Genomic DNA, 23,322 nt, shown 5'->3' with positions numbered 1-23,322 from the left:
AATCAGAGGTGTTGTAGCTTGTCTCAAAATTACATCTGTCAGTGCTCTTAATCTGTAGAGATTATTTTGAGAAAAATAAATTGCAAGTATTTGGAACTACGTACAAAATCACACTGTGTTGCACTGGTGTAAACCGAGGATGCTGTCATTGCAGCTTCAGTGTTGATCCAAATTGACAGCAGGGTATACAGGAGCTGACCAGGTTCCTTGTCAGTAACTCTCCTGCTCTGTATGTCACACATACCTGATAAAATGTGATTTTTGATCAGTTCTTCAACCTAAAACACAAAGCTAAATATGTGGATAGGGGTGTATCTAGAATAAAGGCTACACCTTTCGTTTGCAGAACTAGAGCATAATTAAGTTTTTGTTATTCTCTTTTCCGCAGCCAGAAAATCTGCTCATTGATTTAAGAATCCCGGTACCTCGTGTCAAGATCATCGATTTGGAAGATGCAGTTCAAATCACAGGTCATTATCACGTCCACCACCTCCTTGGAAACCCAGAGTTCGCAGCTCCTGAAGTTATCCAAGGCCTTCCCGTCTCCCTGAGCACGGACATCTGGAGCATCGGGGTCCTCACCTACGTCATGTTGAGCGGCGTCTCTCCCTTCCTGGATGAAAGCAAAGAGGAGACTTGTATCAATGTGTGCAGAGTAGATTTCAGCTTCCCACCTGAGTACTTCTCCGACGTGAGCCATGCCGCCAGGGATTTCATCAACGTTATCCTCCAAGAAGACTTCAGGAGAAGGCCAACAGCAGCCACATGTTTACAGCATCCGTGGCTGCAACCGCACAATGGCAGCTATTCCAAAATCCCTCTGGATACCTCCCGCTTGGCTTCCTTCATTGAGCGCCGCAGACACCAGTACGACGTGCACCCCGTCCCCAGCGTCAAGAGTTTCCTGATGAGCAGGCTGAACCCAGGAACGTAATGCCTGGCTCCCTGGGACAAGACACTGCTGGTGCTGAGGCACGGCACAGGGAGCGAGCAGGCACAAAGATCTTCTGTACATACTTCTGTATTTGGCGTTGGCATTTGAGGGGTACAGATCTGTCTGGAGGCCACAGTCCTTGCCCAGTTACTGAGAACCAAAGCAAACAGGGTAACGGCGACAGGTACCTGCTCCCCTCCCTCGGCAGGCTCCTCCTGGAAGCATCTCCACAGGGCTGCGGGCAGCAAACGCCAACTGGAAACAAGAGCCAAAACTGCAGTTGCCTTAATCTTTGGGAGGCAGCCTTACGAGAAATCCTCTTGATCTTGCTGAACTGATTTCAAAGCGTCTGAGAGATTAGGAGTAGGATAGCATGTGGAGGAGTAAATCTAGGCCGACCTTAGTGTGTGCTGCAGGTCTGCACTGAATTCAGCTCCTGCTGAGGTCACTGCAAGCCTGCTCCAGGTTAACAGACGGATTTTGCACACCCTGTACACCCAGGTCTCCCATGATTTCAGTGGGGACTTTGCCTGCATGGGACATGCAAGATCAGGTCTTGTTGGATCAGCTTCTGTGGTGGCGTGGCTTAGGTACACTCTCGTTACATGGTAGTGCTCAGAATAAAATTCTGTGTTAACCCTTGGGCTTTCTGCTTTGTCAAGTCAACATGCAGTACCTTTTGGAGCTATGATTAAGGCAATGAATTCATTGGAGCATACAGCTGTTTCTGATGAAGCACAATGGGACTATGATGTGTTTTTTTTTTAAAGCATTTTATATACACTGTATAGAAATCTTTTGCGAAACCTGTGCATTGAGAAAAGGATGTGTCCAATTTTTGCAGTATCTGTAAACGATGATTGACGAAGACAATTTTTTCTATCACAGGTTTTCAGTATACATATATTGTATCATATATATATATATATATATAAAGGATCCTGTTCCATTTCTAGCTTCAGAATTGCTTGGCCCAAAGTCCATCTAAAGCCTTTCAAAGTGCAGTTGGTAAGTGGTGAGTCCATCCTTGTGCTTACAGCTCAAAAATAGTTTTCAGTGTTTAAAGTATGTCACTTGTTTCATTTCCAAACTTGTAAATATCTCTCAGCTGCCGTAAGCACCTCATCACCAAAGCATTCGTAAGGATATTTTTATGTCCAAAGCCTAGTTTGTAATAAAATAAAAAATATCTGCAATTAAAACATTTCTCTCTTGCAAGCCAAGTTGCAACATCATCACATTGATGTTACAGTGACGGAGCCAGCCTTAGTACAAGCAACACAGAGTCTGCAGTGACAGATCAGCAGTTCGTAGGCTGGCCAAGTCTTCCTCTCTCTAGCAGCAGGACTGGAAGGGGAAACACCTCCCTGGCTGCTGCTTCCCCATCCTGCTGCAGCATCATAAAACCCTACAGCCTTCCAGGCTGATGATCAGAGAATTTTTTTTAACCCTGGCACGTGAGTACATTGCCTTGGTGCTGAGTGCCACTGCTGTGCCTGCAATAGGAAATGTCAGTTGTTACCAAAGGTTTTCCTAATGAAAAGGGCTTGCTCTGGCCATGTGTACTCAGCAGAGGCTCTCTTGAGATATCTCGTAAGGGCAAGAGCCAAATTCAACTCGCCATCCAAGTAACTGCACTGTGAGCCTGCAATGTCTCTGCAGGAGCAAAAGCTGGCTCTGCCAGCAGGTGATGGAGATTCTCTGCAAATGCTGTGCACTCTCAGGGCTCTGCTAGCCCTTCTTCTGATCCACCTCCAAGCTCAGTTTCATGGCAGGTAGGAGACCCAGCCCTTCTCTTTGTGCTTGCTCTACCAGGCACAGCAAATCACGATGTTCAGTGCTGCATGCACACAACACGAGAGCAGACCTTGAGATCTAGGAGCTGCAGTCAGAGGGGCGAGCCCAGGTGCCTGAGCAGAGTCAGAGGCAGCATACGGGGCGGTGTGAGCGAGGGAGAGGTCTAATACTGGGGGAAGTTGTGGAAAGGCTTGAGTGTTCACAGAGGGCTAAAGCTTCGGTTTCCCTCTGTGGTGCAGCAGATAATTTTCTGAGCAACACAGCAGCACCTCATAGACAAAGAACAGACTCTCTTCCTGAGCTAGAGTGTGAAGTATGTGATTTCTTAGCAACCAAAACTTCAGGCGGCAGTCATCAAGGGGTGTCTTTAATTAGCACCAGCCGCAGGTACTTCTCACTGCAGGACTGTTTGTGCTTCTTCCTATTTGTCGAAGCTGGCTCTTTGTGCTGTGATCGTGCTGCCCTTAAGAAAATGTTTATGGAAGTGTGGTTTATAAAACCCACAGCTTTTATTAGGCCCGTGGGTACATTTTAAGCCGCAGTCTTTCTGCTTGGCATTAATACAAACAAATTCTCATGTATCACAGGAAATCTGGAGTTATTTATCATTTTGTTTTGCCGTGTCCTGCATTCACATCTCAAACTGTGAAAACAGGCACTTTGGACATATAGGGGGAAAAAGCTGGATTGATTAAAGGAACACTTAAGTCTCCAATTGCTATCAAATAGCAGAAAAAAAAAAAGGCTGAAAGAGGATACATGGTGCTCATATTCAAAAAAGCGATTCCTCTTGAAGGGAGAGCTGGAGCTGCTGAGCTCTGAAGATTTTGAGTGTTATGGGCTTGCTTTCCTTTATGGTCCTGCTTTTCCCATGTTCATGTTAGATAGCTCCTCTTCCTGGGCACTGCTTTTCTTACAGCACATTCGGGAAAACTCAAACCCATTGGTACTTCCAGATGTGTCTGATTATAAACCTTGCATTTTATCTCAAACATTATATTTTTTGCCTGAATCATCATTCATGTCAGGTTGACATGAAACGCTGCCATCTAATAAATAAAGAGGAAGCATTCAAATATTGCTCTCCCAAGGCCTTTTTCAGCCTTTGCCACCCTCCGCAAGGAGCTGCTGGCCCCTTGGGAAGCTCAGGGCCTTCCCAGAGGGCAGCATCATGTGCAGTGCTGGTAGCCACCCCAGCCAGTACAACCAGCAGCAATTCCAGCGCTTTGGCTGCACAAGCTTGGTGCAGAGCAGCCCTCCAGGCAGGCAGCCACTGCCTGCAGGCTCCTGCACTGCCACTGGAATCCAAATTCATGTCTTGGGTGAGCTACCGAGCAGCAAGTCCTGCGGGCAGGGTGGGCCAGGTTGATACACACACAGCGCCAGGGGTCTTAGGCTTGAAAACCCTAAAGCAATCCAGAGTCTGCATTTGCAACACTTCTCTTGTCCTAATTGTACCAACAAGTCTTGCTTAGTCTCATTGCCTTTTTATTTTAAATGGCTTTATTCTTTTTTCATTAACATCTACCTTTAAAATCATTTTTACTTTTAACCTACGATAATGCTGAGAGAAAGCCTGTGCCCTCAGCTGACCTTCCCAGGTTTTGGTGCCCAGCATTTCTGAAGATGCCATCAGGCCCTTGTTACAAATGCCACAGACGAAGGCTGAACGCAGAACAGCACAGTATGACTTGGCTATATACAACCGTATTTTAATACCCTTGCAATAAGAGGGCTACGTCAGGTGACCCAGGATAATGTAAACTCCAGAGAGAAATGTCAAGGCTAGCCTGTATATACAAGTCTGACAGATAATTAACGTGCACAGGGACTAACAAGCTGTTTTTGTTCCTGTTCCTTTCCATGCAGCAGCAGATCCCCCCCTAACACAGGGCCTGGATCTATTTCCCTGCTTGGTTGTCCTCACGCCATCAAAAAATGGTGCTTTCCAGGGACACGAGGCCTGGCCCCGTGCCGCCAGGCTGGTTGTGCGGTGCCATCAAGTGCTGGGACGTGTCACGCCGAGTGTCACCGCCACGTGTTGGCCGTGACTGTGGCGGCCGGGACAGACGAGCTGGCCTCCGCGCAAGCCATACGGCACCACCACGTCCACCTCCTGGTGCTCTTCTCTTCCTACCAATCTCTGTCACCGAGACCTGTTTGCTGGTGACTTTTGGAACGCAAATACGACAGAAAGGGCAAAAAATAATTAAAAAAAAAAAAAAAGTGTCAGCCTTGTTCGCTAAGGGCAAAACTCAATGCCTGTCCACCGCTGCGACCACCAACCGGAGCTAGGGGGGAGCGGCACGGCCAGCGACACAGCGCTTTCAAGGTGTGAAGTACGTCCACAGCCTTAACAATTTCGGCACGCCGCTGGCCTGCCCGAAGTGCCGTGTGGCTCTGGGGCACACGACCGCCCGCTCGCCATTTGTAAAGTCGGCCTCTTGGTGCGGGCCGGCACCTCCGCCATGGCTGCAATGCCCCTGCGTGCTTGGACTGTGCACCCTTCCTATAAACGGACTGTGCTAGCGACGTGTTTTCTGGGCTGTTCTCTATTTTGGATTAAAACTCGGTTGTTGGGAGAACAAGCGGCTCCGTCTCATTTCCCAACGCGGCCTTTTCTTTTCTTTTTTCTTTTTCTTTTCTATTTTTTTTAAACGGGAGGAACCAATCGCACCCGGACCGTTCGGGCCCGACCCGAAGGACCCGTGGGGGGGGGAACACAGCGTTGCGCATGCGCATGCGCAGCCGCCTCGCCTGACGCCGCGTCCGCCATCTCGGGAGGGCGGGCAGATGGCGGCGGGCGGCGTGGCGGCGGCGCTGCTGGCGGCGGGCTCCCTGCGCTTCGGCAGCTTCGTGCTGAAGAGCGGCATCGCCTCGCCCGTCTACGTGGACCTGCGAGGTCTCGTCTCGCACCCAGGCCTCCTCCGACAGGTGCTGGCCCCTTGGGGGGGAGCCCCTGGTGCGCTGAGAGGATGAGGAGGGAGAGGAGGAGGAGGAGGAGGAGGAGGAGGAGGAGGAGGAGGAGTAATAATAATAATAATAATAATAATAATAATAATAATAAAGGAAGAAGAAGAGGAGGAGGAGGAGGAATAGAAGGAAGAAGGAGGAGGAGGAGAAGGGAAGAAGGAGGAGTAGGAGGAGAAGGGAGGAAGAGGAGGAGAAAGAGGAAGGAGGAGGAGAAGGGAGGAGATTGGACTCGATGATCCTTCAAGGTCCCTTCCAATCCCTAATGTTTTGTGAGGAAGAGGAGGAGGAAGGAGTAGGGGGGATGCTGCCTTATCAGGGGCCTGGGGGTCCTGCCCTGTGCTGGCACCTGGGGCGTTTGAGGCATCGCTTTGTTGCTCTGCTTGCTTGAAGGTGGGGAAATTTCTTGGAAGTAACCAGAAAAAAAAAGGGTGCGGAGAGCCCTGAGCATCATTCACAGCAGTGATGCTTTGCTGCGGGGAAACCTCTGGAGTCTGCTTACAGGTGTTAGGCAGCTTGCAGCTATCAAATAATACAAAGAAGAGAGCTTTTTGTGCTTTCCCTTCCATTGGTGGTGTACTTGTTGAGGAGTGATCGGTCTAGTCTGACGCCTCACATACATGTATTTTTCAGGTTGCAGATCTTCTGTTTCAAACAGCAAAAGATGCTGGTCTCGAGTATGACTGTGTGTGTGGCGTTCCCTACACGGCATTGCCACTGGCTACAATTATCTGCTCAGAAAAGCAGGTTCCAATGCTTATACGGAGGAAGGAAGCAAAAGACTACGGTAAAACCTTCACATGATGAATTTGTCTTTACTTGTTGGCTGGTTTGTGAAATAACTATATTTTTAAGGTTCTTCTCTAACATGCATCCCTGTTTCAGTTTAAGACTACCACTTCAATGTAACTAGCTACACCTTTTTCCCTGAAACGTACCTCCCATAGCATCAGGCTCTCCCAGCTGGTCTCTCATTAGTCTGCAGCTCAAATCCCAAATCCTGCTGTAGTAGGTTTGGAAGCTCACGAGCTGCTTCTTTGTTTCCACGGTGTCTTTTTTTTTTCCTTTGGCACCGTTATTGTGGGTTACCGCTCTCTTACAGAAACAGTTGCTGCTGTTTCTGATGTGCTGAGACCAGTGCCATGTCTCACCCCCAAACAGAACTTTCTGCATATCGACTCCAAGAGGAATCTTTGTAGTCTGTTCTTGTTTTGTGTCTCAAAGCCCGTTTTCTTTCATATCCTGTAGCCCTGTAATCAGTGGGCAAGGTGTACCAGGTGAGAAGCAGTCAGTTCTCTACACAGGGATCAATTTTATTTTAGTTAGGTGGAAAGGGGATGAGGGGTGTGTGTAGGAGAGGGAAACCGAAGCATTAACATACTCTGTCAAATAGATTTCCTTGTGTGATAAACGCTATCCTCTTCCAACAGCGTTCAGTCAGAGAGGATGTTTTTCAAAGCTAAACATTAGCCAATGTGCTAGGCACGAGAACTGTTGCTGTTCCTTCTTGTGAAGGACAAGTTGATTGTGACAGCAATTAACTGCCTGGTACAAGGGTTCCGGTGTCACACAGATTGCAGAGCTGTACTTACACTTGTGAGACCGTCATGGTTGAAGCACCTTAGTCTGTGTAATGTTCACCCGCTGCTCGCTGCTTCCTGGGAAAGCTAGGCAGCCTTTGTTATTGCCCCCCGGGACGCTTTTCATGGACTTGTGCCTATTGTTCGTTATGGCAAAGGCATTTGGGGGGTTTACTCCTCCTGACTGTTCTAACAACAGACATGTTAAGCATAGAATAATGCCTGTGAAAAATAGAAGATATGTTAAAGAGTATCAGTGGCTTTGCTACTTCAAAGACATTTAAAGTAACTTTTAGTTTAAAGACTTTTAAGTTATGGGAGAAAATATTGTTGGTGTTTTGAAGGTTTAATTCATAGTAATACTAAACCTGAATTTCTGTAGTCAGCTTACACAAAGATTATTTCAATACGTGCAGCTAAGAATATGTCAGATTTGTTAATGAAACGTACAAAATGTGTTTATCCCCTTGGAGAAATAACGGTCTTTATGAACTGAGTTACAAGTCAGTTACTGAGCTGTGGTGAGAACTGTGATACTACCTGGTATCAGGTATTAACTAAAGAAATTCTCTCTACATACTGACAGTGAGCATGAAATTGCTATTTTCTTGGAGTCTGATTTGATTTTTTACTGCAACATATGCTTGTATGCGAAATAGATATGATCTTTAACATACCAGGTTAAAATCGTGATACTTCTGATGTGTGCTGTGGTCTTTTAAACCTTGTTCATTTAGTTAAGTGTGTGTCTTTTGTTTTAAAGGTACTAAGCGGCTGGTAGAAGGCACCATTAATCCAGGAGAAACATGTTTAATCATTGAAGATGTGGTAACAAGTGGATCTAGCGTACTGGAAACTGCAGAGGTTCTTCAGAAAGAAGGATTGAAAGTCACAGATGCTGTAGTGCTGTTGGACAGGGAGCAGGGTGGGAAGGCCAGGTTAGAAGAACATGGAATTCGTCTGCACTCTGTCTGCACGTTGTCTGGGCTGTTAGATATTCTCCAGCAGCAGGGAGAAGTGGACGTTGAGATGGTTGAGAAGGTGAAGAACTTTATTCGGGGAAACATGTTTGAGCCAGTGGCTCAGAATGGTCCCGCTCCCGTGAAAAGAATTTGTAAAGAGCTGAGCTTCAGGGCTCGTGCTGAGCTGCCCGGGGTGCATCCTGTTGCAGCCAGGCTTCTCATGCTCATGGAAAAGAAACAAACCAACTTGTGCCTTTCTGCTGATGTCACAGGATCCAAAGAGCTGCTGCAGTTAGCTGCCAGCCTGGGCCCCAGCATTTGTGTCCTAAAGACTCACGTAGATATCCTGAATGATTTCACCCAGGAAGTAGTAAAGGAGTTGAGAGCACTCGCAGATCGACACGAGTTCTTGATTTTTGAAGATAGGAAATTTGCAGACATTGGAAACACAGTGAAACATCAGTATGAAGGTGATTATCGTCGGCCTTGGTTTACAGTAACTTTGCTGCCAGTCTGTGTAACTGCAGCACTGGAACAGGCTGTCAGGAGAGACTGTGGGATCTCCGACCTTGGAGAAAACTCGTGAGCAACCTGATCTAGCTTTGAAGTTAGCCCTGCTGAGAGGGCACGACCTCCAGAGGTCCCTTCCAAAACCTAAATCTTTTAACGAATCTATGCTTGTGTTCAGTAAGTACTTTTGAATAGCTGTTTGCCACGAGAAACGCAGCGTGGCACTTAGAGCAGCCTGCTATGCTTGTGTGCTTGTTATGGCTTTCATTTGTTACTGCAGCTGTAGATGATCTGAATACTGTTGCACCTGTGACAGTAAAATTTTAGCTCACTGTAGGTGAGTTAATGAATAGTAAAGGCAGGTTACCAAGTGCTTGTGTAATATAAAACTGGGAGATGATGCTTTGTGGTTGTGCAGCTGTCAGGAGTGTCTGATGAAACTGCTCTTGTAACTGTTAAGCTTCAGTAGTAAAAAGTCTTTTAACATGAGTGATTTAGTGTACTGCTTGTTTTGTTTAATTCATGTTTCTTGTTTAATACATTTCTAATGACTAACTTCACTTTGCCTGTGTCTTTCTCTCTCTCTTCTCAGGTGGTATGTTCAAAATAGCATCCTGGTCAGACATAGTTAATGCTCACGTGGTTCCGGGTTCTGGAGTTGTGAAGGGTCTGAAGGAAGTAGGCCTTCCTCTGCAGCGGGGCTGCCTTCTCATTGCTGAGATGAGTTCCCAAGGGTCGCTTGCAACAGGCAAATACACAGAAGCTGCAGTGAGTAGGCACTTTTGTTTCAGGTTAACAGCTTGTAAAGTTTTCTGACAAGGGAGGTTTTGTGTGCTGCTAACATCTATGCTTCCGAAAGTCTCTCCAGTTCTATTTATTATAGGCTCTCTTTCTGTGGAGACTCAGGAATCTGACAGCGTAGTGCTTAGAGGTTACATCTGTAGGCTGCTGGTGTAAGGTGGTTGTCTTTCGCACCACGAGCGCTAGTGAACGTGATGGGTTTGCCATTCACCACCTTTTTTTTTAATTAGCAATAAAATTCTAATCAGTGTAAGTTCATTGAGTGTATAAATGTAACTTTTGCATTCCTGTCTGCAAGCAAAGCAAGATCAATGAAGGGTTAGTCAGTTCTGGGTGACTTCACATTGGTAAAGCAAGAACTTGCTAGAAACGTTCCAGTGTTTCATTCCCTTGCTCTGCACACCTTAATGTGTCAATGTACGCATCAGAACAGATTAGTGGGCAAGCTTGATTTTAGGTATATCACTTGAAACTGTTTATTGGTCTTTTTCAGGTACAGATGGCTGAAGAAAACTCTGATTTTGTTTTTGGATTCATATCTGGATCTAGAGTTAGTAAGAAACCAGAATTTCTTCACTTAACTCCAGGGGTACAGCTGCAAGCTGGAGGTAACGTCTCCTGAAATATTTATAGTCTGTTTGTAAATGCAATAAGTGCAAGATCAGTGCTTCTTTGAGCATCAGTTCTATCTATTGGAATTGGTAAATCATGAAAAATGAGGGCTCTCTATGTCAAATTTGATCTGTGTCATTGTTGTGGAATTAGATTTTACAAAACTCATATAGAAGCAGTTGAGGATTTATTACATACATTCATAGCAAATAACGAGGTTTATATTTTTTTATAATATAGAATATAATGATTTTAACAGCAAGGTTAATCAGTATCTTAAGTAGTAGTCAACTAATACAATGATCTAAAGAACTTGTTGTAATAAAAACAGCAACTTAGTTAAGGATTCAAGAATGGCAAGGTTCACCTGAGACTTACTGCAGGGTCCTGGGGGGGTTTCTAAATCCAGTTGCATGCTTCCAAAACTTCCCCTTAGAGTGAGTTATTCAACCTACTATCTTGCTGGCATTTATCTGCAGATACGCTTGTTCCTCGAGGAGTCAGCCCTGAGATGCACTTCCTCTCAGGGCTACCCTCAGAGGGGTCTCAGCTTGGGCACAGTTGGAGGCTGCAGCCCGCTGCAGTCCCTGGAGAGCTCAGAGTTCTTGTTTGGGATTACTATTTATAGGATTGCGAGGCTGTTGTCTCTTGTTCAGTAATTTTTCCAGGATACAAGGCTTTTGCCAATTTTTTATGATTAAGGTTGGACAGTCCCCTTCCCCTTAGCATTTAATTGTGTCCTTGTCAATTAGTTACACCACAGGGGCTGGATACAACTGGAGGGGAGGGCTGATTGTCCGGTGCCTATATGGCATAAACAACAGGTATAAAGGGGAGAGGGTAGCATCAGGCTTTACCACACTCTATAAATAACAGAGGAATGGTGTCAAGATGACTTCTCCTTTGATTATACAGAGGAAAGAGATGAAGTACCGTATTTGTCTAGTAAAGTGATTGATTTGTAGTCAAGCTCAGATTCCTTCATTATTTTCCATGAGAGATTTCATGGTATAGGGGTCTGCCTAAGTCTCCGTTGCTAACGAGCTGTCTGGTTCGAGGAGTGATCACGTTGAGGCCTGCTGTGGCTCATAAGCCTGAGCAAGACTTACGTCAAGTACAGGAGCAGAGCATACCTGCCACAGTAATTGGGTGTTCATTAGTTGGAGGTACCTGATGGATTATTAGGGTGAGAACTGAAACAACAGACCTGTTTTCTGTTCCAGCATCTCCTTGAAAGTTTTTAGAAGGTATAATTCTGCACAAACTGAAAAAATGGTGTGTCTGTTTCAGGTGATAATCTTGGACAGAAGTACCTAAGCCCCAAGGAAGTTATTAGTGAAAGAGGTTCAGACATCATTATCGTGGGACGAGGCATCTTGTCAGCTTCAGACCGCCTTCAAGAAGCAGAGAAGTACAGGAAGGCAGCTTGGGAGAGCTACATAAGCAGGCTTGGTGTTCATGCGTGAGGTGGGATGCAGGTCGCTTCCGGAGTCAATGAGCAGAGCTGATGGAGCTGTAATCATTGTGAGACTTCTACATAAATACATTGACACTTCAGCCAGTAGAATACTGGGCCCTTCCAGAAAAAAATTTGTTGCTGGCTAAATTACTTTTTAATTGCATACATACAGACAAAGTTGTACCTGCCATGGTTGTTTTTCTGTATTTTTAGTTGTTGAATATATGAAACCAAAATTTGATGTTCAGTTTTTAATTCTAATAACTTTTCTCTGCTGAAAAATGTTGAATGAGAACACTCCAAGGATATTTGCCTTGTTGTTGTTGCTCCTGCTTAACCTCCTCACCCTTGAATTCCTCTGGCTGTGGGTCAGTATTTTACTATTAACTTCACCTGCAGCACTGACCTGTCTCACTGTCACAGGATTGCTCAACTCCACAGTTTCCAAGCAGCAAGTATCAAGTCTTGATCCTACACTGTGAAATTGAATAATATGTTCTCTAATAAATAAGTTTGCTACTATTTTCATGTAATTGGATCTGTAAGTCTTTTTTTCTGTGGCAGTGTGAAACTGTTTATTTTCAGAGCCAGGGCATGACAAAAATAAGTCATTCTGCTGTTTTTTGTGACTTGTAGGAATTACTGCTGATGGTGCTTACAGTCTGCTCTGACAAGAATCTTTATAGCTCCCAGCTGTTGTGCGTTTAATTATGGTGGAATTGCTGATTGCTCTAATGAGAAACAAATACATACTCTCTGTTGCTTGATTTATGAAAATATTTGTGGAATACTTCCAGGAATTACTTTCCACGCTTTGGCGTTGTGAAGAAAGGTTAAGTTGAAATACCGCGTATGATAGGATGGAATCACCTTGAATAGATTCAGTATTTTCCAGGTGGAAATAAGCTTGAATTTTCATTGCTAACATGAAGAATGCAGATGCATGGTGGTATGGTTCTAGACCATTGCTGTTTCTTTGCTGATGCAAAGTACACTAAGAAAGCTGGGTCCTTTTTTAAATACATCTGCTTGTAGGCTAGGAACAATTATATCCAGTGAGATTTTTTTTTGGCTTTAATATTCGACGCTTTCCCAGCCTTTCAGGAGATCAGGGTTATGCTGAAGTTCAAATGGAGAATTTGTGCTTGTTGTCAGTTGGATTAATGTATGCAGAGTGTCTAGGAAGAAGGGAAATGGGCTTGGATTTGAGGGGCTGTGGTATGTATGCTTCTTGTATTTGTGACCTTGTGCTGTGCAGGCAGTCAGACTTCAGAAATATGCGACTGAAAAGCTTCCTAGCTGCCTGGGTAGGTTGAGGGTAATGACCTTATCCTTTTGCATTTCATGTTCTTTGGAAATGTTTCTCCTGTGCTTGACGAAGGTTTCTTACAGGGCTTATAGATGTGTTGCTGTGGAAAGAGTATTAGAATTTTCTCTGGGTATGTTTTGTTTTTCCTTGGGGCTGCTGTTTGGTTCAAGATTCTTCTTATGTGCCATGTTTAGATGGAGTTCTCCACACACAGGAAAGATGGAAGGTTCTCGTGGCCATCTTTCACCACTGGAACTTGATGAGTGTGTTGTCTCTTGTGAGCTGCCCTGCAATAGTCTGTGAGTCAGGATACTTTGCATCAACTTCTAAGAAGTTTCAGTCTTTTAAAGTGAATGTAGGTTGGGGGATTTGTTTGCTGTGTCTCGTTAATTACCGAATATCCTTGAGGCATGTAGCAGAAGCAAGGCTTTCTCACTTAAACTGCCTTGCAGAGAACTACTCTGTCCACCAGGTGGAGCCGAGACTCTATTTTTCAGGATAGTTGATGCCGTAGCCCTTCTATAGCCGACAGTTTCCACTGTTGATACCAACTTGAGATATGCTTAAGATGAAAACTTACCTGGTTTTCAACAACTTACTCCCTTGTGATGCCATAACTTAAAGCGGTAGAGTTTGCTAGACAGCTGCCTCAGATTTGGGTTTAGCACTGCGTGTTTTAGTAGGGTCACTGTTAGAGCACAAGCAGAACTTGGTGAGTTCAGTATTTTCCAGTAACTGTAAAGTATGCGTCTGAAATTGATGCAGCTAAAACCATGAGGAAGATCTAGAGGCCTGATAAACTAGCTCTCAGTGGAAAAAATAGCCACTGAATTTGGAGAGATGGATGTGATCTAATATCTTGTTACTTTTAGAAGGTATTTGCAACTCATTTTCTTTATGAAACAAGTTCTGAGCAACAGATTGGAAAACTATTTCTCAGTCCTGCATTGTGCACTGAGTAAGTCATGGAAAAAGTTGTATTCCAGTGCTTCATTTGACACCAGCATCACAAACATTTCAATTAGCAAAACAAAACCATGTTACCTCCTACATGCATTCTTGTGTCAGGATGATTATAGTAAACAAGCATGTGTGCCTTTTTTTTTTTTTGAGGCACCTGAAAGTGATTAAAAATCCATTTCAAATTAAGAACAAATGTTAATTTCCTTGCTTGCCTCCGCTGCTCACATTCATAGCATAGTTCCTGCTGTTGGTCCCAACTGTTTCCAACATGGGAACTAGGTCACAATTTACAAAACTAATTTGCATTATAATATATGAATCTGGAAGTCTTGCAGTTCATTCTCTGCTCCAATCAGAGCCTCTTATAGAGGCATAAGGCTGTATTTGACTTTGTTGGTTGCCACATGATCCATATTATCTGTCAAGTAAGCATTTATACGAACTTGCTGTCCTTAATTCACTCTGGAGGATCGTTTGTAGCAGAATGAAAAGATATTGCCCTTTTCATAATGAGTAAGGCTGTGGTCAAGTGATGTCAATGCTTGCACCAGGAAGGCGGCTAACTTGCTGGTATTTCTGAGCAAGTCACTGGGGACTGCTTGAGAGATCAGCCTGATCTGGAATCATTAAGGAATTGTTACGTAGCACACATATTTGTAATTTTCACTGTATCTTTTTGTCATGGGCATCTTTGCTAGAACAAAGAGAGTTGTGCAAGGAGAAGCAGCATGGGTACTTTAAACAGGGTAGCTGCTTAAGTACAGTGCTTTACTCAGACTTAAAATTCTTGCAAAAATCTTGATAAACCCAGCATCAAATTAAAACAGTTTACATTTTTATCCTTAAACGTACTTGTACATAACAGTATCAACATTGGCTACGAAAGCAATAGTTGACAGGTCATGTTATTATTCCCATAAACTATTCCATAAAAAGTTATTGGAGACCCAAATCCAGAAAAAATAACTGAATCACTTCCCCTTAAATGTACTTGGAAAGCCTGTTGCTGTGGGTTCTTAGCAAGTGACACAAACATTGCATTTAGGAAACAGTTAGGACTGAAGGAATGTGAAATACCCAGAGGAAGTTTGTTTCCATTTCTGAGTTTTGGAGGTCACTGACTCAGGGAAATGGTCTGTTTTGGAAGATTTTTAATTGAACTGCAGACTAGACAGGGCTGGACGTCTTGTTTGTAATCACTCCGTTAGGTCTTGGTTGGTCTGTATCACGGTGACAAGTAGAGCTTCATGTTCGAACTCTGCAACAAATTAAAAGTCAGTTTGGTGCCTGCTCAGGCTTCGGGTTTTTCTGTCTTTTGACAGGTTCCTGCAGGCTGAAAGCAGTGACCCTGCCTGCCTGTCTGGGTTGACTTTGTCCTCGTTCTTGATTCTCCATTTCTGCATGACCCATGTCGTGCTCCGAACTCATGCTCATAATCTCATGCTGTCCACAGTCAGGCAGTGAAAATGCAGGGTTACGTGTGGAGGTTGGCCAATACAGAGAAGAGGAGGAAGCCCGAACAAGGATTTAGCTGTGAAGTTCTTGCTTAGAGCACAGTTTCCTGAGCAGTGATGAGAAGTATAGCCTCGGATAAGTGTAATTGTATGGCCATAGGCTGTGCTTAGGTCAAATAGGTATTGCAGGAGCAGAAGATGAGCAGTGAAGTCACTTTTGATTTATCCCTGTAGAAATAATAGTAGCTATACAAGAGACACTTTAACAAATAGGACGGTTTAGCTGGGGCAATTCTGCAGTGTTCTCTGCAGCTGATCATTTCTGCTCTGCTGAGAGGTGTCATTGTAGAGCTTAATGGAGAAGTTTCTGTTGTGCTGGGACCAGGGGATGACACCACTGATAATGGGAACAGAGAAGGAGGCAGGATGAAATCAAAACCTCCCTTGTATTTGTTTTTTCTTTGCTTTTTTTGCAGATGGGCAGTGAAGAGAAGGAGGAACAACAGTGAGCTTAATTCCAATGTGAAGTATGCTCAGATAAGGAAATGATGCCGGAACCCAGACCAGGAGATGCTGCTGGGTTGCACGTGTAGTTAGTTACCTCGCCTTGGTATTTCCTGCCAGACATCTTAGTGACGCTCTCCTCAGTACGCTAGCTCATTCGCTTTCCATGCAACTGGAGAAATGCAAGGTTAAATACGTGCAGAAGTGTGAGGCGTTCATGTTCTAAAGCTTGGGCTTAGCCTCCAGCTGTTGAGCACCTTCTTACTGCATCATTGTACGGGGCAAGGAGGCCGCTAGGAGGGCATGTCTCCAGGGCATGCCTTGCTTCTGCAAATCACAGGCTGCAGGGAATCTCCACGCTAGCAAAGCAACGAAGGCTGTGCTTGACCTTGACTTTTCCCAAGGTGTGACACAACAGTACCCTCCCAGAAATGGGAAAACACGTTGATGAGACAGCAGAGGAGCCCCCGGTCCCAGGGCTGTACAGCAGCAGCCTCCAGCTGTGGCTGTGGAAATGCGGAGCTGATGTTGCAATGGCATCTGGGTTCCAAGTTGGCCAGACAAGCACTGACATTTTCCATCACCATGTGACCTGCTGATGCCTTCTGCTTGAGCTTTCATTCAGGAATGCTAGCTGTGGTCAGGCTGCGTGTGTTTAGGGACACAAATAAACTGCTGCTGACTGAAATATACCATTCCTATGACAGAGCTTGGCACTAACCTTGCCGAGGGTACAGGCAGATCTGCTTACACAGGAAAGTAAAGCTTCTCACTCTTAGCATCGCTTCCTTTTTTTTTTTATTTCTACATGCAACCTTAAGTAGAAGCTGAACTTGGAGGGAGAGACCATAAAAATTAAAAACATGCAATTGATTATTCATTTGTATAAAGTTTCTCTGGTACCTTCTGATATTTTTTTGGTAAAAGACAAGCCTGACCTACAGGCTCAATCCTTCCTCCACCCAGATCTGGTAGCAGATGTCCCTGCAGGATGCAGTGGGTTGCCTGTTGTGCTGCTCTGCCTTCAGCGCCCCAGTGCTGCCAGCCAGGGAGCAGGCAGCTGCTTGCTTGTCCCTGGCAGCAACTGGCCATGTTTCCTTCTTGCTGGAATTATTCTGCACTTTCTCAGAAGGGTGTCACAGGACAGGTTCCCATCTTCCACTTGCTCTCCACGTTACGTACCCTGGTTACTCTTCGGAGCAGTTTGTTTTACAGCTGATGTCTCCCCCAACCCCATGAGCAAGGAAAGAAGCAAAGCTTGTCATCACATCTTCAGGTCCCTTCCTTTCCTTCTTTCCACCCTCCCTACCCAAGTAACCCCCTGGCAGGTTCAAACTTCACCTTGCTGGAGCTGCCATCATTGACTGTTCTCTCAGCGCCAAACTAATGTGCTAGGAAATGCCGCAGCTTAAAGGCAATCTGCAAAAGAAATGCTGGAAAGGGGGGCGCTGGCTGCGCCTTTCCTTTCCAAATGCAAAGGAAGAAAGCAAATGGTTTTCTTTTGTTTTTAAACTGCTTGGTCCCTCACAAACTAAAGGCAGTGGAGCTGTGTTCAAAGTGTTTGCTGCTCTGGGTGGCAAAGCTGGTGGAGAAAGTTCCTGCCCTGCCTTTCCCACCACTTTCCTTCCTGCTTTCCCTTTCCTTGCCTGTGAACCTTGCAAGTGAACCGAGCTAAAACTTGATCTGTAACAAGCAATCTGGCCTCCTTAGGATGTTTGGTTTTTTTTTTGTTCTTTTTTTGGATGCAGTATTTTTTTTTAACTTTGTGTTAGCAATGAATTTGTCAAAGCAGCACTAGGCAGCCCGATGGTGGTAAAACCAGGCTTTTTCCTGGATAGCCCTTCGCAGGTGGCAGCACTATTCCCAGGCATTCAGTATGCAACAAGGGGAATCACCTTAACCTGCCCTCATTGCCTCGCATTAAAACACCATGTAGGAAATGTGCAGTTAGCGTTAGCTTCCTCTGAAGAGCACTTCTGTGCCATTGCTGGCTGCTGAAGCCAGCTTGCCACCGCGGCAGCTGCTGCTGCCCCTTTGCTGTGCTCAGACCTTTCCTACTTCTTGTGAAAGTGCAGGGAGAAGCCCCTGCACCTGCTGTGTCCTGGCTCTGGGCACGACATGGCCAGTGGTGCACAGCCTCGGTGTGCCCCGGGCAGCTCTGCTCTTGTGCCAGCCTCGTTCCCTGCCCTCTGCATTTCTGCTACCTCAAGCTGCCCTTGCTAGGTCGGATTCAGTGACCATCCGGATGCTGAATTGAAAAATGAAGCGTGAAGACAGAGCACTGTTTTGTTTTGGTTTTGAAGGCCACCTGATCAATTCTGACGCTGACAGTGTGTAACTTAGTGCATTCTTCATCCCTGTCCCTAGCTATTTTTAGTGTGGTTTGTTGTGCTTCTTCAGTGCTGCTGGTAGGAAGAGGGGGACCATAAACTTCTTGAAGGAGAGCTGTTTATACTGAGCAAATAAGGGCTCCTGTTTATAGAGGCAAAAGCAAATAATAAAAAAAAAAAAAATCCGGAAGGATGGGCCAATGGCTGTTTTCCAATGAGCAAAGCAAGTCAAAACAATGAATGCCATTTGTTTTTGCTTTTCCCTGGCAAGCTTCCTTCAGCTGACTATTGCATGATCTGTTCAGGGTGAAGAGGGAAAAAAAAAAAAAGGCCAAAAAAAATAAAAAGCAGTAGCAATTGCTCTGGCTTCTCTCTCCTGCCTTCTGCTGAAGTCCCAGAGCAGAGCTTGTGTGGGTTTAAAGCTGCAGCTGTCATCTGGGGTAATGCAAACCCCAGCTTCAGAGGAAAACAGATGGGGCAGGAGGAACAGTTTCAGGGTGAAAAAAAACAAAATGTAAGTTCTGAAATAACAGCGCTGGGTCTTAACCAGCTCCCTGGCTGGCCAGCAGCTGAGGCTGGACCCCCCAGCTCTATTCTGCGTTCAAACCTCGGATGTGAAACGCTCAGAGGCAGACATGTGGCAGGCATGCCATGCTCACAGCTCCCTCCTGCAGCCGCCCAGGCTGGATGCCTACTTGCACAGCCCAGGGAATCAGTGCTGAACATTTCCTCAGCCTAAACTCCCATTTCCCTCGGGCTTTCCCCAGCCTTCCTGCTGCTTGACGCGGAGCAGCCGCGCCGAGCGTGAGCTCCGAGCGATGTCTGGCAGTCCCCACCCTTGGTCAACAGCGCGGCGTTAAACCAACATACCTTCTGCAGCCGTCACCGCGGCTCCGGTTCCTGTTTGTGTCCTCGTGCTGGGACTGATAAGGCGCTACCGATAAATAAATAAGGCAGCACCCGTTTTCCTTGCAGGAGCACGCCCCGTCTCAGTCTGTCCCTGCGGGGCTCATTAAGGAGACAACAAACTCCCCTCGCAGCATCATGTATGCACAATAGTTTTATTTTGTTTTTATATAAAAAAAAATCCTAAAGACTGCAGAATTCTTGTATCCTAATTTCTTATACAAATGCTTCCAACACCCTCCTCTTTTTTTTAAGCTAATTCCCCCCTAACAACTTGCAATGGCGTGGGGTTCCCCTGATTTTGGCCTAGTCACCCTTTCTAGTGGGATGGGATATGTCTAAAGCTGCAATATGGCACTTGGTTCACTTAGTTGGCAGGTTTAATATATCCGGAAAGCTGGGCTGCAGAGCCTCATGTGGCTCGAAGTCCACGAGCACAGGCGGCGAGCCTGCCTTGGCTTCGGCGTGTCCCCAGACAGCACGCTACTCTTCTCCTCACTGTGCAAATAACAGGCTTGCGTCATCGACCAGTCCTGTTGTAAGGTATTCCCTCCTCTGAAGAGGATCGATCCCATCTTCAAGTCGGGAGCAGCAAATACAGTCAGGCAGTTGTTCACAGCAGTCCCACGCGCTGAGACCTGATCAGTCAACCGTACCGTTGTAGGACTTGTTGAGCTTGTTGAACGTAAACTCCACGTTATGCGTAGAAATGGGCTTTCGGTAGAGGGGGTTGGATGCCTTTGGAGAAATGAACAAAGGGAAAAGGTAAGGAGCAGAACCTGTGTCATGGCAAAGATGTGTGTAATCTCACAGGATTACAGAACGGTTTAGGTTGGAAGGTCACTTCCCAACGGACCAGGTTGCTCAAAGCCCCATCCAACCTGGCCTTGAACACTTCCAGGGATGGAACAGCCACAATTTCTCTTCCATCCTCTACCACCTGCTCTAATTACTTCAGAGATAACTGCATTTGGCTTTGACCCACCTTCTGTCCCATCTGCAAGCACAAAGTGATGCCCTCAAATGCTGACCAGCCCCATGGGCAGGAAACCTCCCCACGCTTCCTTGTAGACCTGGCCACCTGAATTTCCCGACAGCACAGTACACACGTCCATCTCTTTTCTCCATCACTGCAGAGCTGTTTGCTGCCAGCTATGCCGAGGAACCGTCCCCCCTCCCCCCAGCAGCACCCCAGGGCTCACCATTTCGTATCTCGCCCTGGAGCGTTCGCTCTGGAAGCGGTCGAACTCCCGCCTGTCGTGAATGGTGACGAGCAGCTTCCAGAGCCCCAGCAGGATGGTGCCAATCAGCACCACGCTGCCGATGACGGCCAGCACAATGGTCACAGCACTGGGGGCTGAGCTGCATGCTGGAAAGGAGGGGGAGAAGGAAATCAGCCCTGGAGCAGGTATATCCAGAGCAGGACACCGGGACGTCATGACCTGGCCAGCAGCCACTGAGCAAGTGGCCTCAGGGCAGTGCAAGCAGCAGGGACTGAGTTAAAAAAAGCAACAGTCCTCGCCGTAACGGAAGGGATTTTTTATTTTTAAATTCAAGAGCGTTTATTCCTGGCTGGGGGCAGGGCAACAGCACAGTTCACAAGGACGTCACCAGGGCTGGGATGTCACACAGCGCGTCGGGGGACGAGCTGGGCAACCCATGTGGGACACAGAGGGCAAAGGCACCTCTGGCAAAACCCAGCTTGGCTCCTGACCCACTCTGACCTGGAGACAGGTAATTACTGGTTGCTTTAACTAAGCACATTGCCTGTCAGCTAATCAGCTGGTCTTTCAATTAAGTGCAGGCTGCATCCTAAATGAAATAAAATGTGCTTCCCTCAAGACTTCCCACCCTGGCCCGTGTCTCGGAGGAGCAGAGCACAAGAAGCTCCTGCTGGGTGCTCACCAGCTCTTCCTGAAGTGCCACACGGGGTTTCCTTTGAGAAGCTGCGTTGCTGTGATTGAAGCAACATACGGGGCCCATGCTGGGAACTGCAGCTGTCCCAGGGGAGGGGAGGGGGGGCGCACACACTGAGCTGCTGGGACCAGAGCTACTGCTTGGAAATGCAGAAATCCACAGCTCCTGTGGGGGCTTCCTAACATCCTGACTTAAAAGCAGCACCAGGTGTCCCCACATGTAATATATTTGCTCACAGTGGCTTTGTCCCCAAATCAGTACATGATCTACTTCATGCTACGTGAGCAGGCCAGTTTTAATCTCAACATCCTGCACATTGCACTCTCAGTCAGAAGCCTTTTTTTACTAAGTTGGAAGCATTTGGCTCTGGGTTTCACCCCGGTTATTTGCTCATGCATGCAGCCCATGAAAGCAGCTTTCTGCCAGCCAGCAGCAGCCCAGCACCTCCTGCGGGGCAGGCTGCACTGTCAGAAGGAGGGCAAAGGAGGGCAGACCTGGCTCCTTGAGGACAGTGAGGTTGGACTTCCCACTGGCGAGCTCCGAGTAGGTGAACTTCATGACGCAGTTGTTCACCGGGTAGGCGCACAGGATGGCATTCGGGTCGTCCGTTTCTGGAACGAAATGAAGAGCAGTGCTGAGCCCCCGCCAGTTACTTGGCCAGGACACCCCGTGCCTCCATCACCCCACACACCAAGGCAGCTCTGCACATGATGGCATGCCCAGCCCGGTGCTTTGCGTGGGGAGGAGAGGCTCGTTTCCACCCAAAGGCCAGCCTCAGAGCTGGCCCCTGCTCTTCTGGAGCAGTGTCATGCCGGGGACCTTGCATTCCTTCCCATCCGAGGGGCTTCCTGTCCTACATATGGTGCACATTACAGCCCGGCTCCAGCCGAAACTCAGCATCACGTGGGGGGAGGGAGAAAGCATTAGGAAAAGCTTAAAAGCCTCCACTATAGTGCCTTTGCTTTGAAGCTACCCCTGGTCCTGCTGCAAGGCACACCTGGCTGAGAAAAAGCCTGACGGAGCTGGGAAACAGCATGGGAAAAATCAGGAGGCAAGGTGGGCACCTCCAGGGGCCTGGGAAGGGAGGAAAACGGGGAAGAAAAGCAGTGCCTGGAAATGATCAGCACACTTTGATCTTGATTCATGTGAAAATACGGTTGTTAACTGGCACTGCGGCAAAACACATTCGGGAGCTGCCATGTCCCTGCAGCCCGGGGCACCCCAGGGTGCTGGAGTCAGCAAGTGTCACACTCGCTGCTCAACAAACAGCACACGGCAAACAGGCGCAAGCTCACTCATGCACACCCTTCCTTCACGCAGGGAAATAAATGCCCCTTTTCTTCTTGATTTGCTCAGCTTCCTAAGGTGTGAAAGCTGCAGGAAAAGTGATGGGGATACATCCAGCCCTGCTGACACCCAGCAGCAGCCCATGGCTGGTGCTCCAGCTCAGCCGAGCTGCTCCAGCTCAGGAAAGGCTGGAAAACACCTCCAGCCATGCCAAGCTCTGCAAGAGCCCCTCTTGCCTTTGTGGGATGGCGTTTTCAGGAATGGGATTTGGGCACCCAGTCCTACTGGCTGGCAAGATGTGGCTTTGGTTTAGGCACCTGAAAAATGCTTTCTGCAGCTTGTCAGTAGCATCTGTGCCCAACAGCTATTCCAGCCCCTTATCTCCTGCCCTTCTGTTTGTCTTTCCTTTCAATGCCTTCAACCTGCCTTCAGTGGGCAGATTAATTCCTTCCATTTCAACAACTCTGAGCCCAGCTGCAGCTGCACCGCTGGTGAGCCCCAGCAGGGTCCTGGTGCACACAAACCTCAGCTGTTCCTTCCTCAGGACAGCAAAACCCCCTCTCCACCTTCACCCATGGTACTGAAGGCAGGGTTGGAGAAGTGCACACTCGTAGCTGGCAAGGTACTAATTAGACTAATATAGATTAAAACTTGGTTTGGAACTCACACACCCCCAAAGAGCAGTGACGGCCCCCTTGAGCTTTCAGGTCCACCACCACGTGGTGGGGCAGCTCAGCACCGGACCTGTCACAGCCCGTCATGCTGAAAGCCCCTCTCTGGGACCATCGAGAATGGAAACTCGGTATTACAGAAATAAAGGTGATCCTGCAGCACACAACACAGCTCATAGCAGCCTCCCAAAAAGCATCATTCTTCTGGCTCATAAGTCCAACGTTAGATGGCTCTGCTTTATGAAGCCTTGAAAGACAGGCTGCTGCAAGGAAACGGGGAACGGCCTCGGTTTGCATCAGGGGAGGTTTAGTTGGGTATCAGGAGGAATTTCTGCATGGAAAGGGTGGTCAGGCAT

At 46.9% G+C, this 23,322-nt stretch overlaps 3 protein-coding genes across 25 annotated transcripts in view; 2 read left to right on the top strand and 1 right to left on the bottom strand.

Annotated features, from left to right (window-relative positions):
- The window catches only part of KALRN (kalirin RhoGEF kinase), a 502,773-nt gene extending 497,460 nt beyond the window's left edge, over positions 1-5,313 (top strand). For 22 of the 23 annotated variants that reach the window (XM_080599249.1, XM_080599250.1, XM_080599243.1 and 19 more), the window contains one exon: positions 389-5,313. In XM_080599249.1, the coding sequence (XP_080455375.1) occupies positions 389-934 (546 nt within the window). In that variant the 3' untranslated portion in view covers positions 935-5,313. The remainder of the gene's footprint in view (positions 1-388) is intronic. The other variant, XR_013953438.1, reaches the window with a different exon arrangement.
- A 146-nt stretch (positions 5,314-5,459) lies between these two features.
- UMPS (uridine monophosphate synthetase) lies at positions 5,460-12,158 on the top strand. The gene is made up of 6 exons (XM_080599256.1): positions 5,460-5,665; positions 6,335-6,488; positions 8,045-8,713; positions 9,346-9,521; positions 10,048-10,162; positions 11,457-12,158. The coding sequence occupies exons 1-6, from the start codon at positions 5,525-5,527 to the stop codon at positions 11,630-11,632; spliced, it is 1,431 nt and encodes a 476-aa protein (XP_080455382.1). The 5' UTR covers positions 5,460-5,524; the 3' UTR covers positions 11,633-12,158.
- Positions 12,159-19,227: 7,069 nt separating this feature from the next.
- Positions 19,228-23,322, bottom strand: part of ITGB5 (integrin subunit beta 5) — a 48,845-nt gene continuing 44,750 nt past the window's right edge. The window contains exons 13-15 of the mRNA XM_080599255.1: positions 21,503-21,619; positions 20,294-20,460; positions 19,228-19,829 (exon numbers count right to left, since the gene is read on the bottom strand). Of these exons, the coding sequence (XP_080455381.1) occupies positions 19,734-19,829; positions 20,294-20,460; positions 21,503-21,619 (380 nt within the window). The 3' untranslated portion in view covers positions 19,228-19,733. The remainder of the gene's footprint in view (positions 19,830-20,293; positions 20,461-21,502; positions 21,620-23,322) is intronic.

The sequence above is a fragment of the Anser brachyrhynchus genome, assembly GCF_964034855.1.
Source record: "Anser brachyrhynchus genome assembly, chromosome: 7".
Classification (NCBI taxonomy): Eukaryota; Metazoa; Chordata; class Aves; order Anseriformes; family Anatidae; genus Anser; species Anser brachyrhynchus.
Note: the sequence above shows the minus strand (reverse complement) of the source record. Positions and strands in the feature narration are given on the sequence as shown.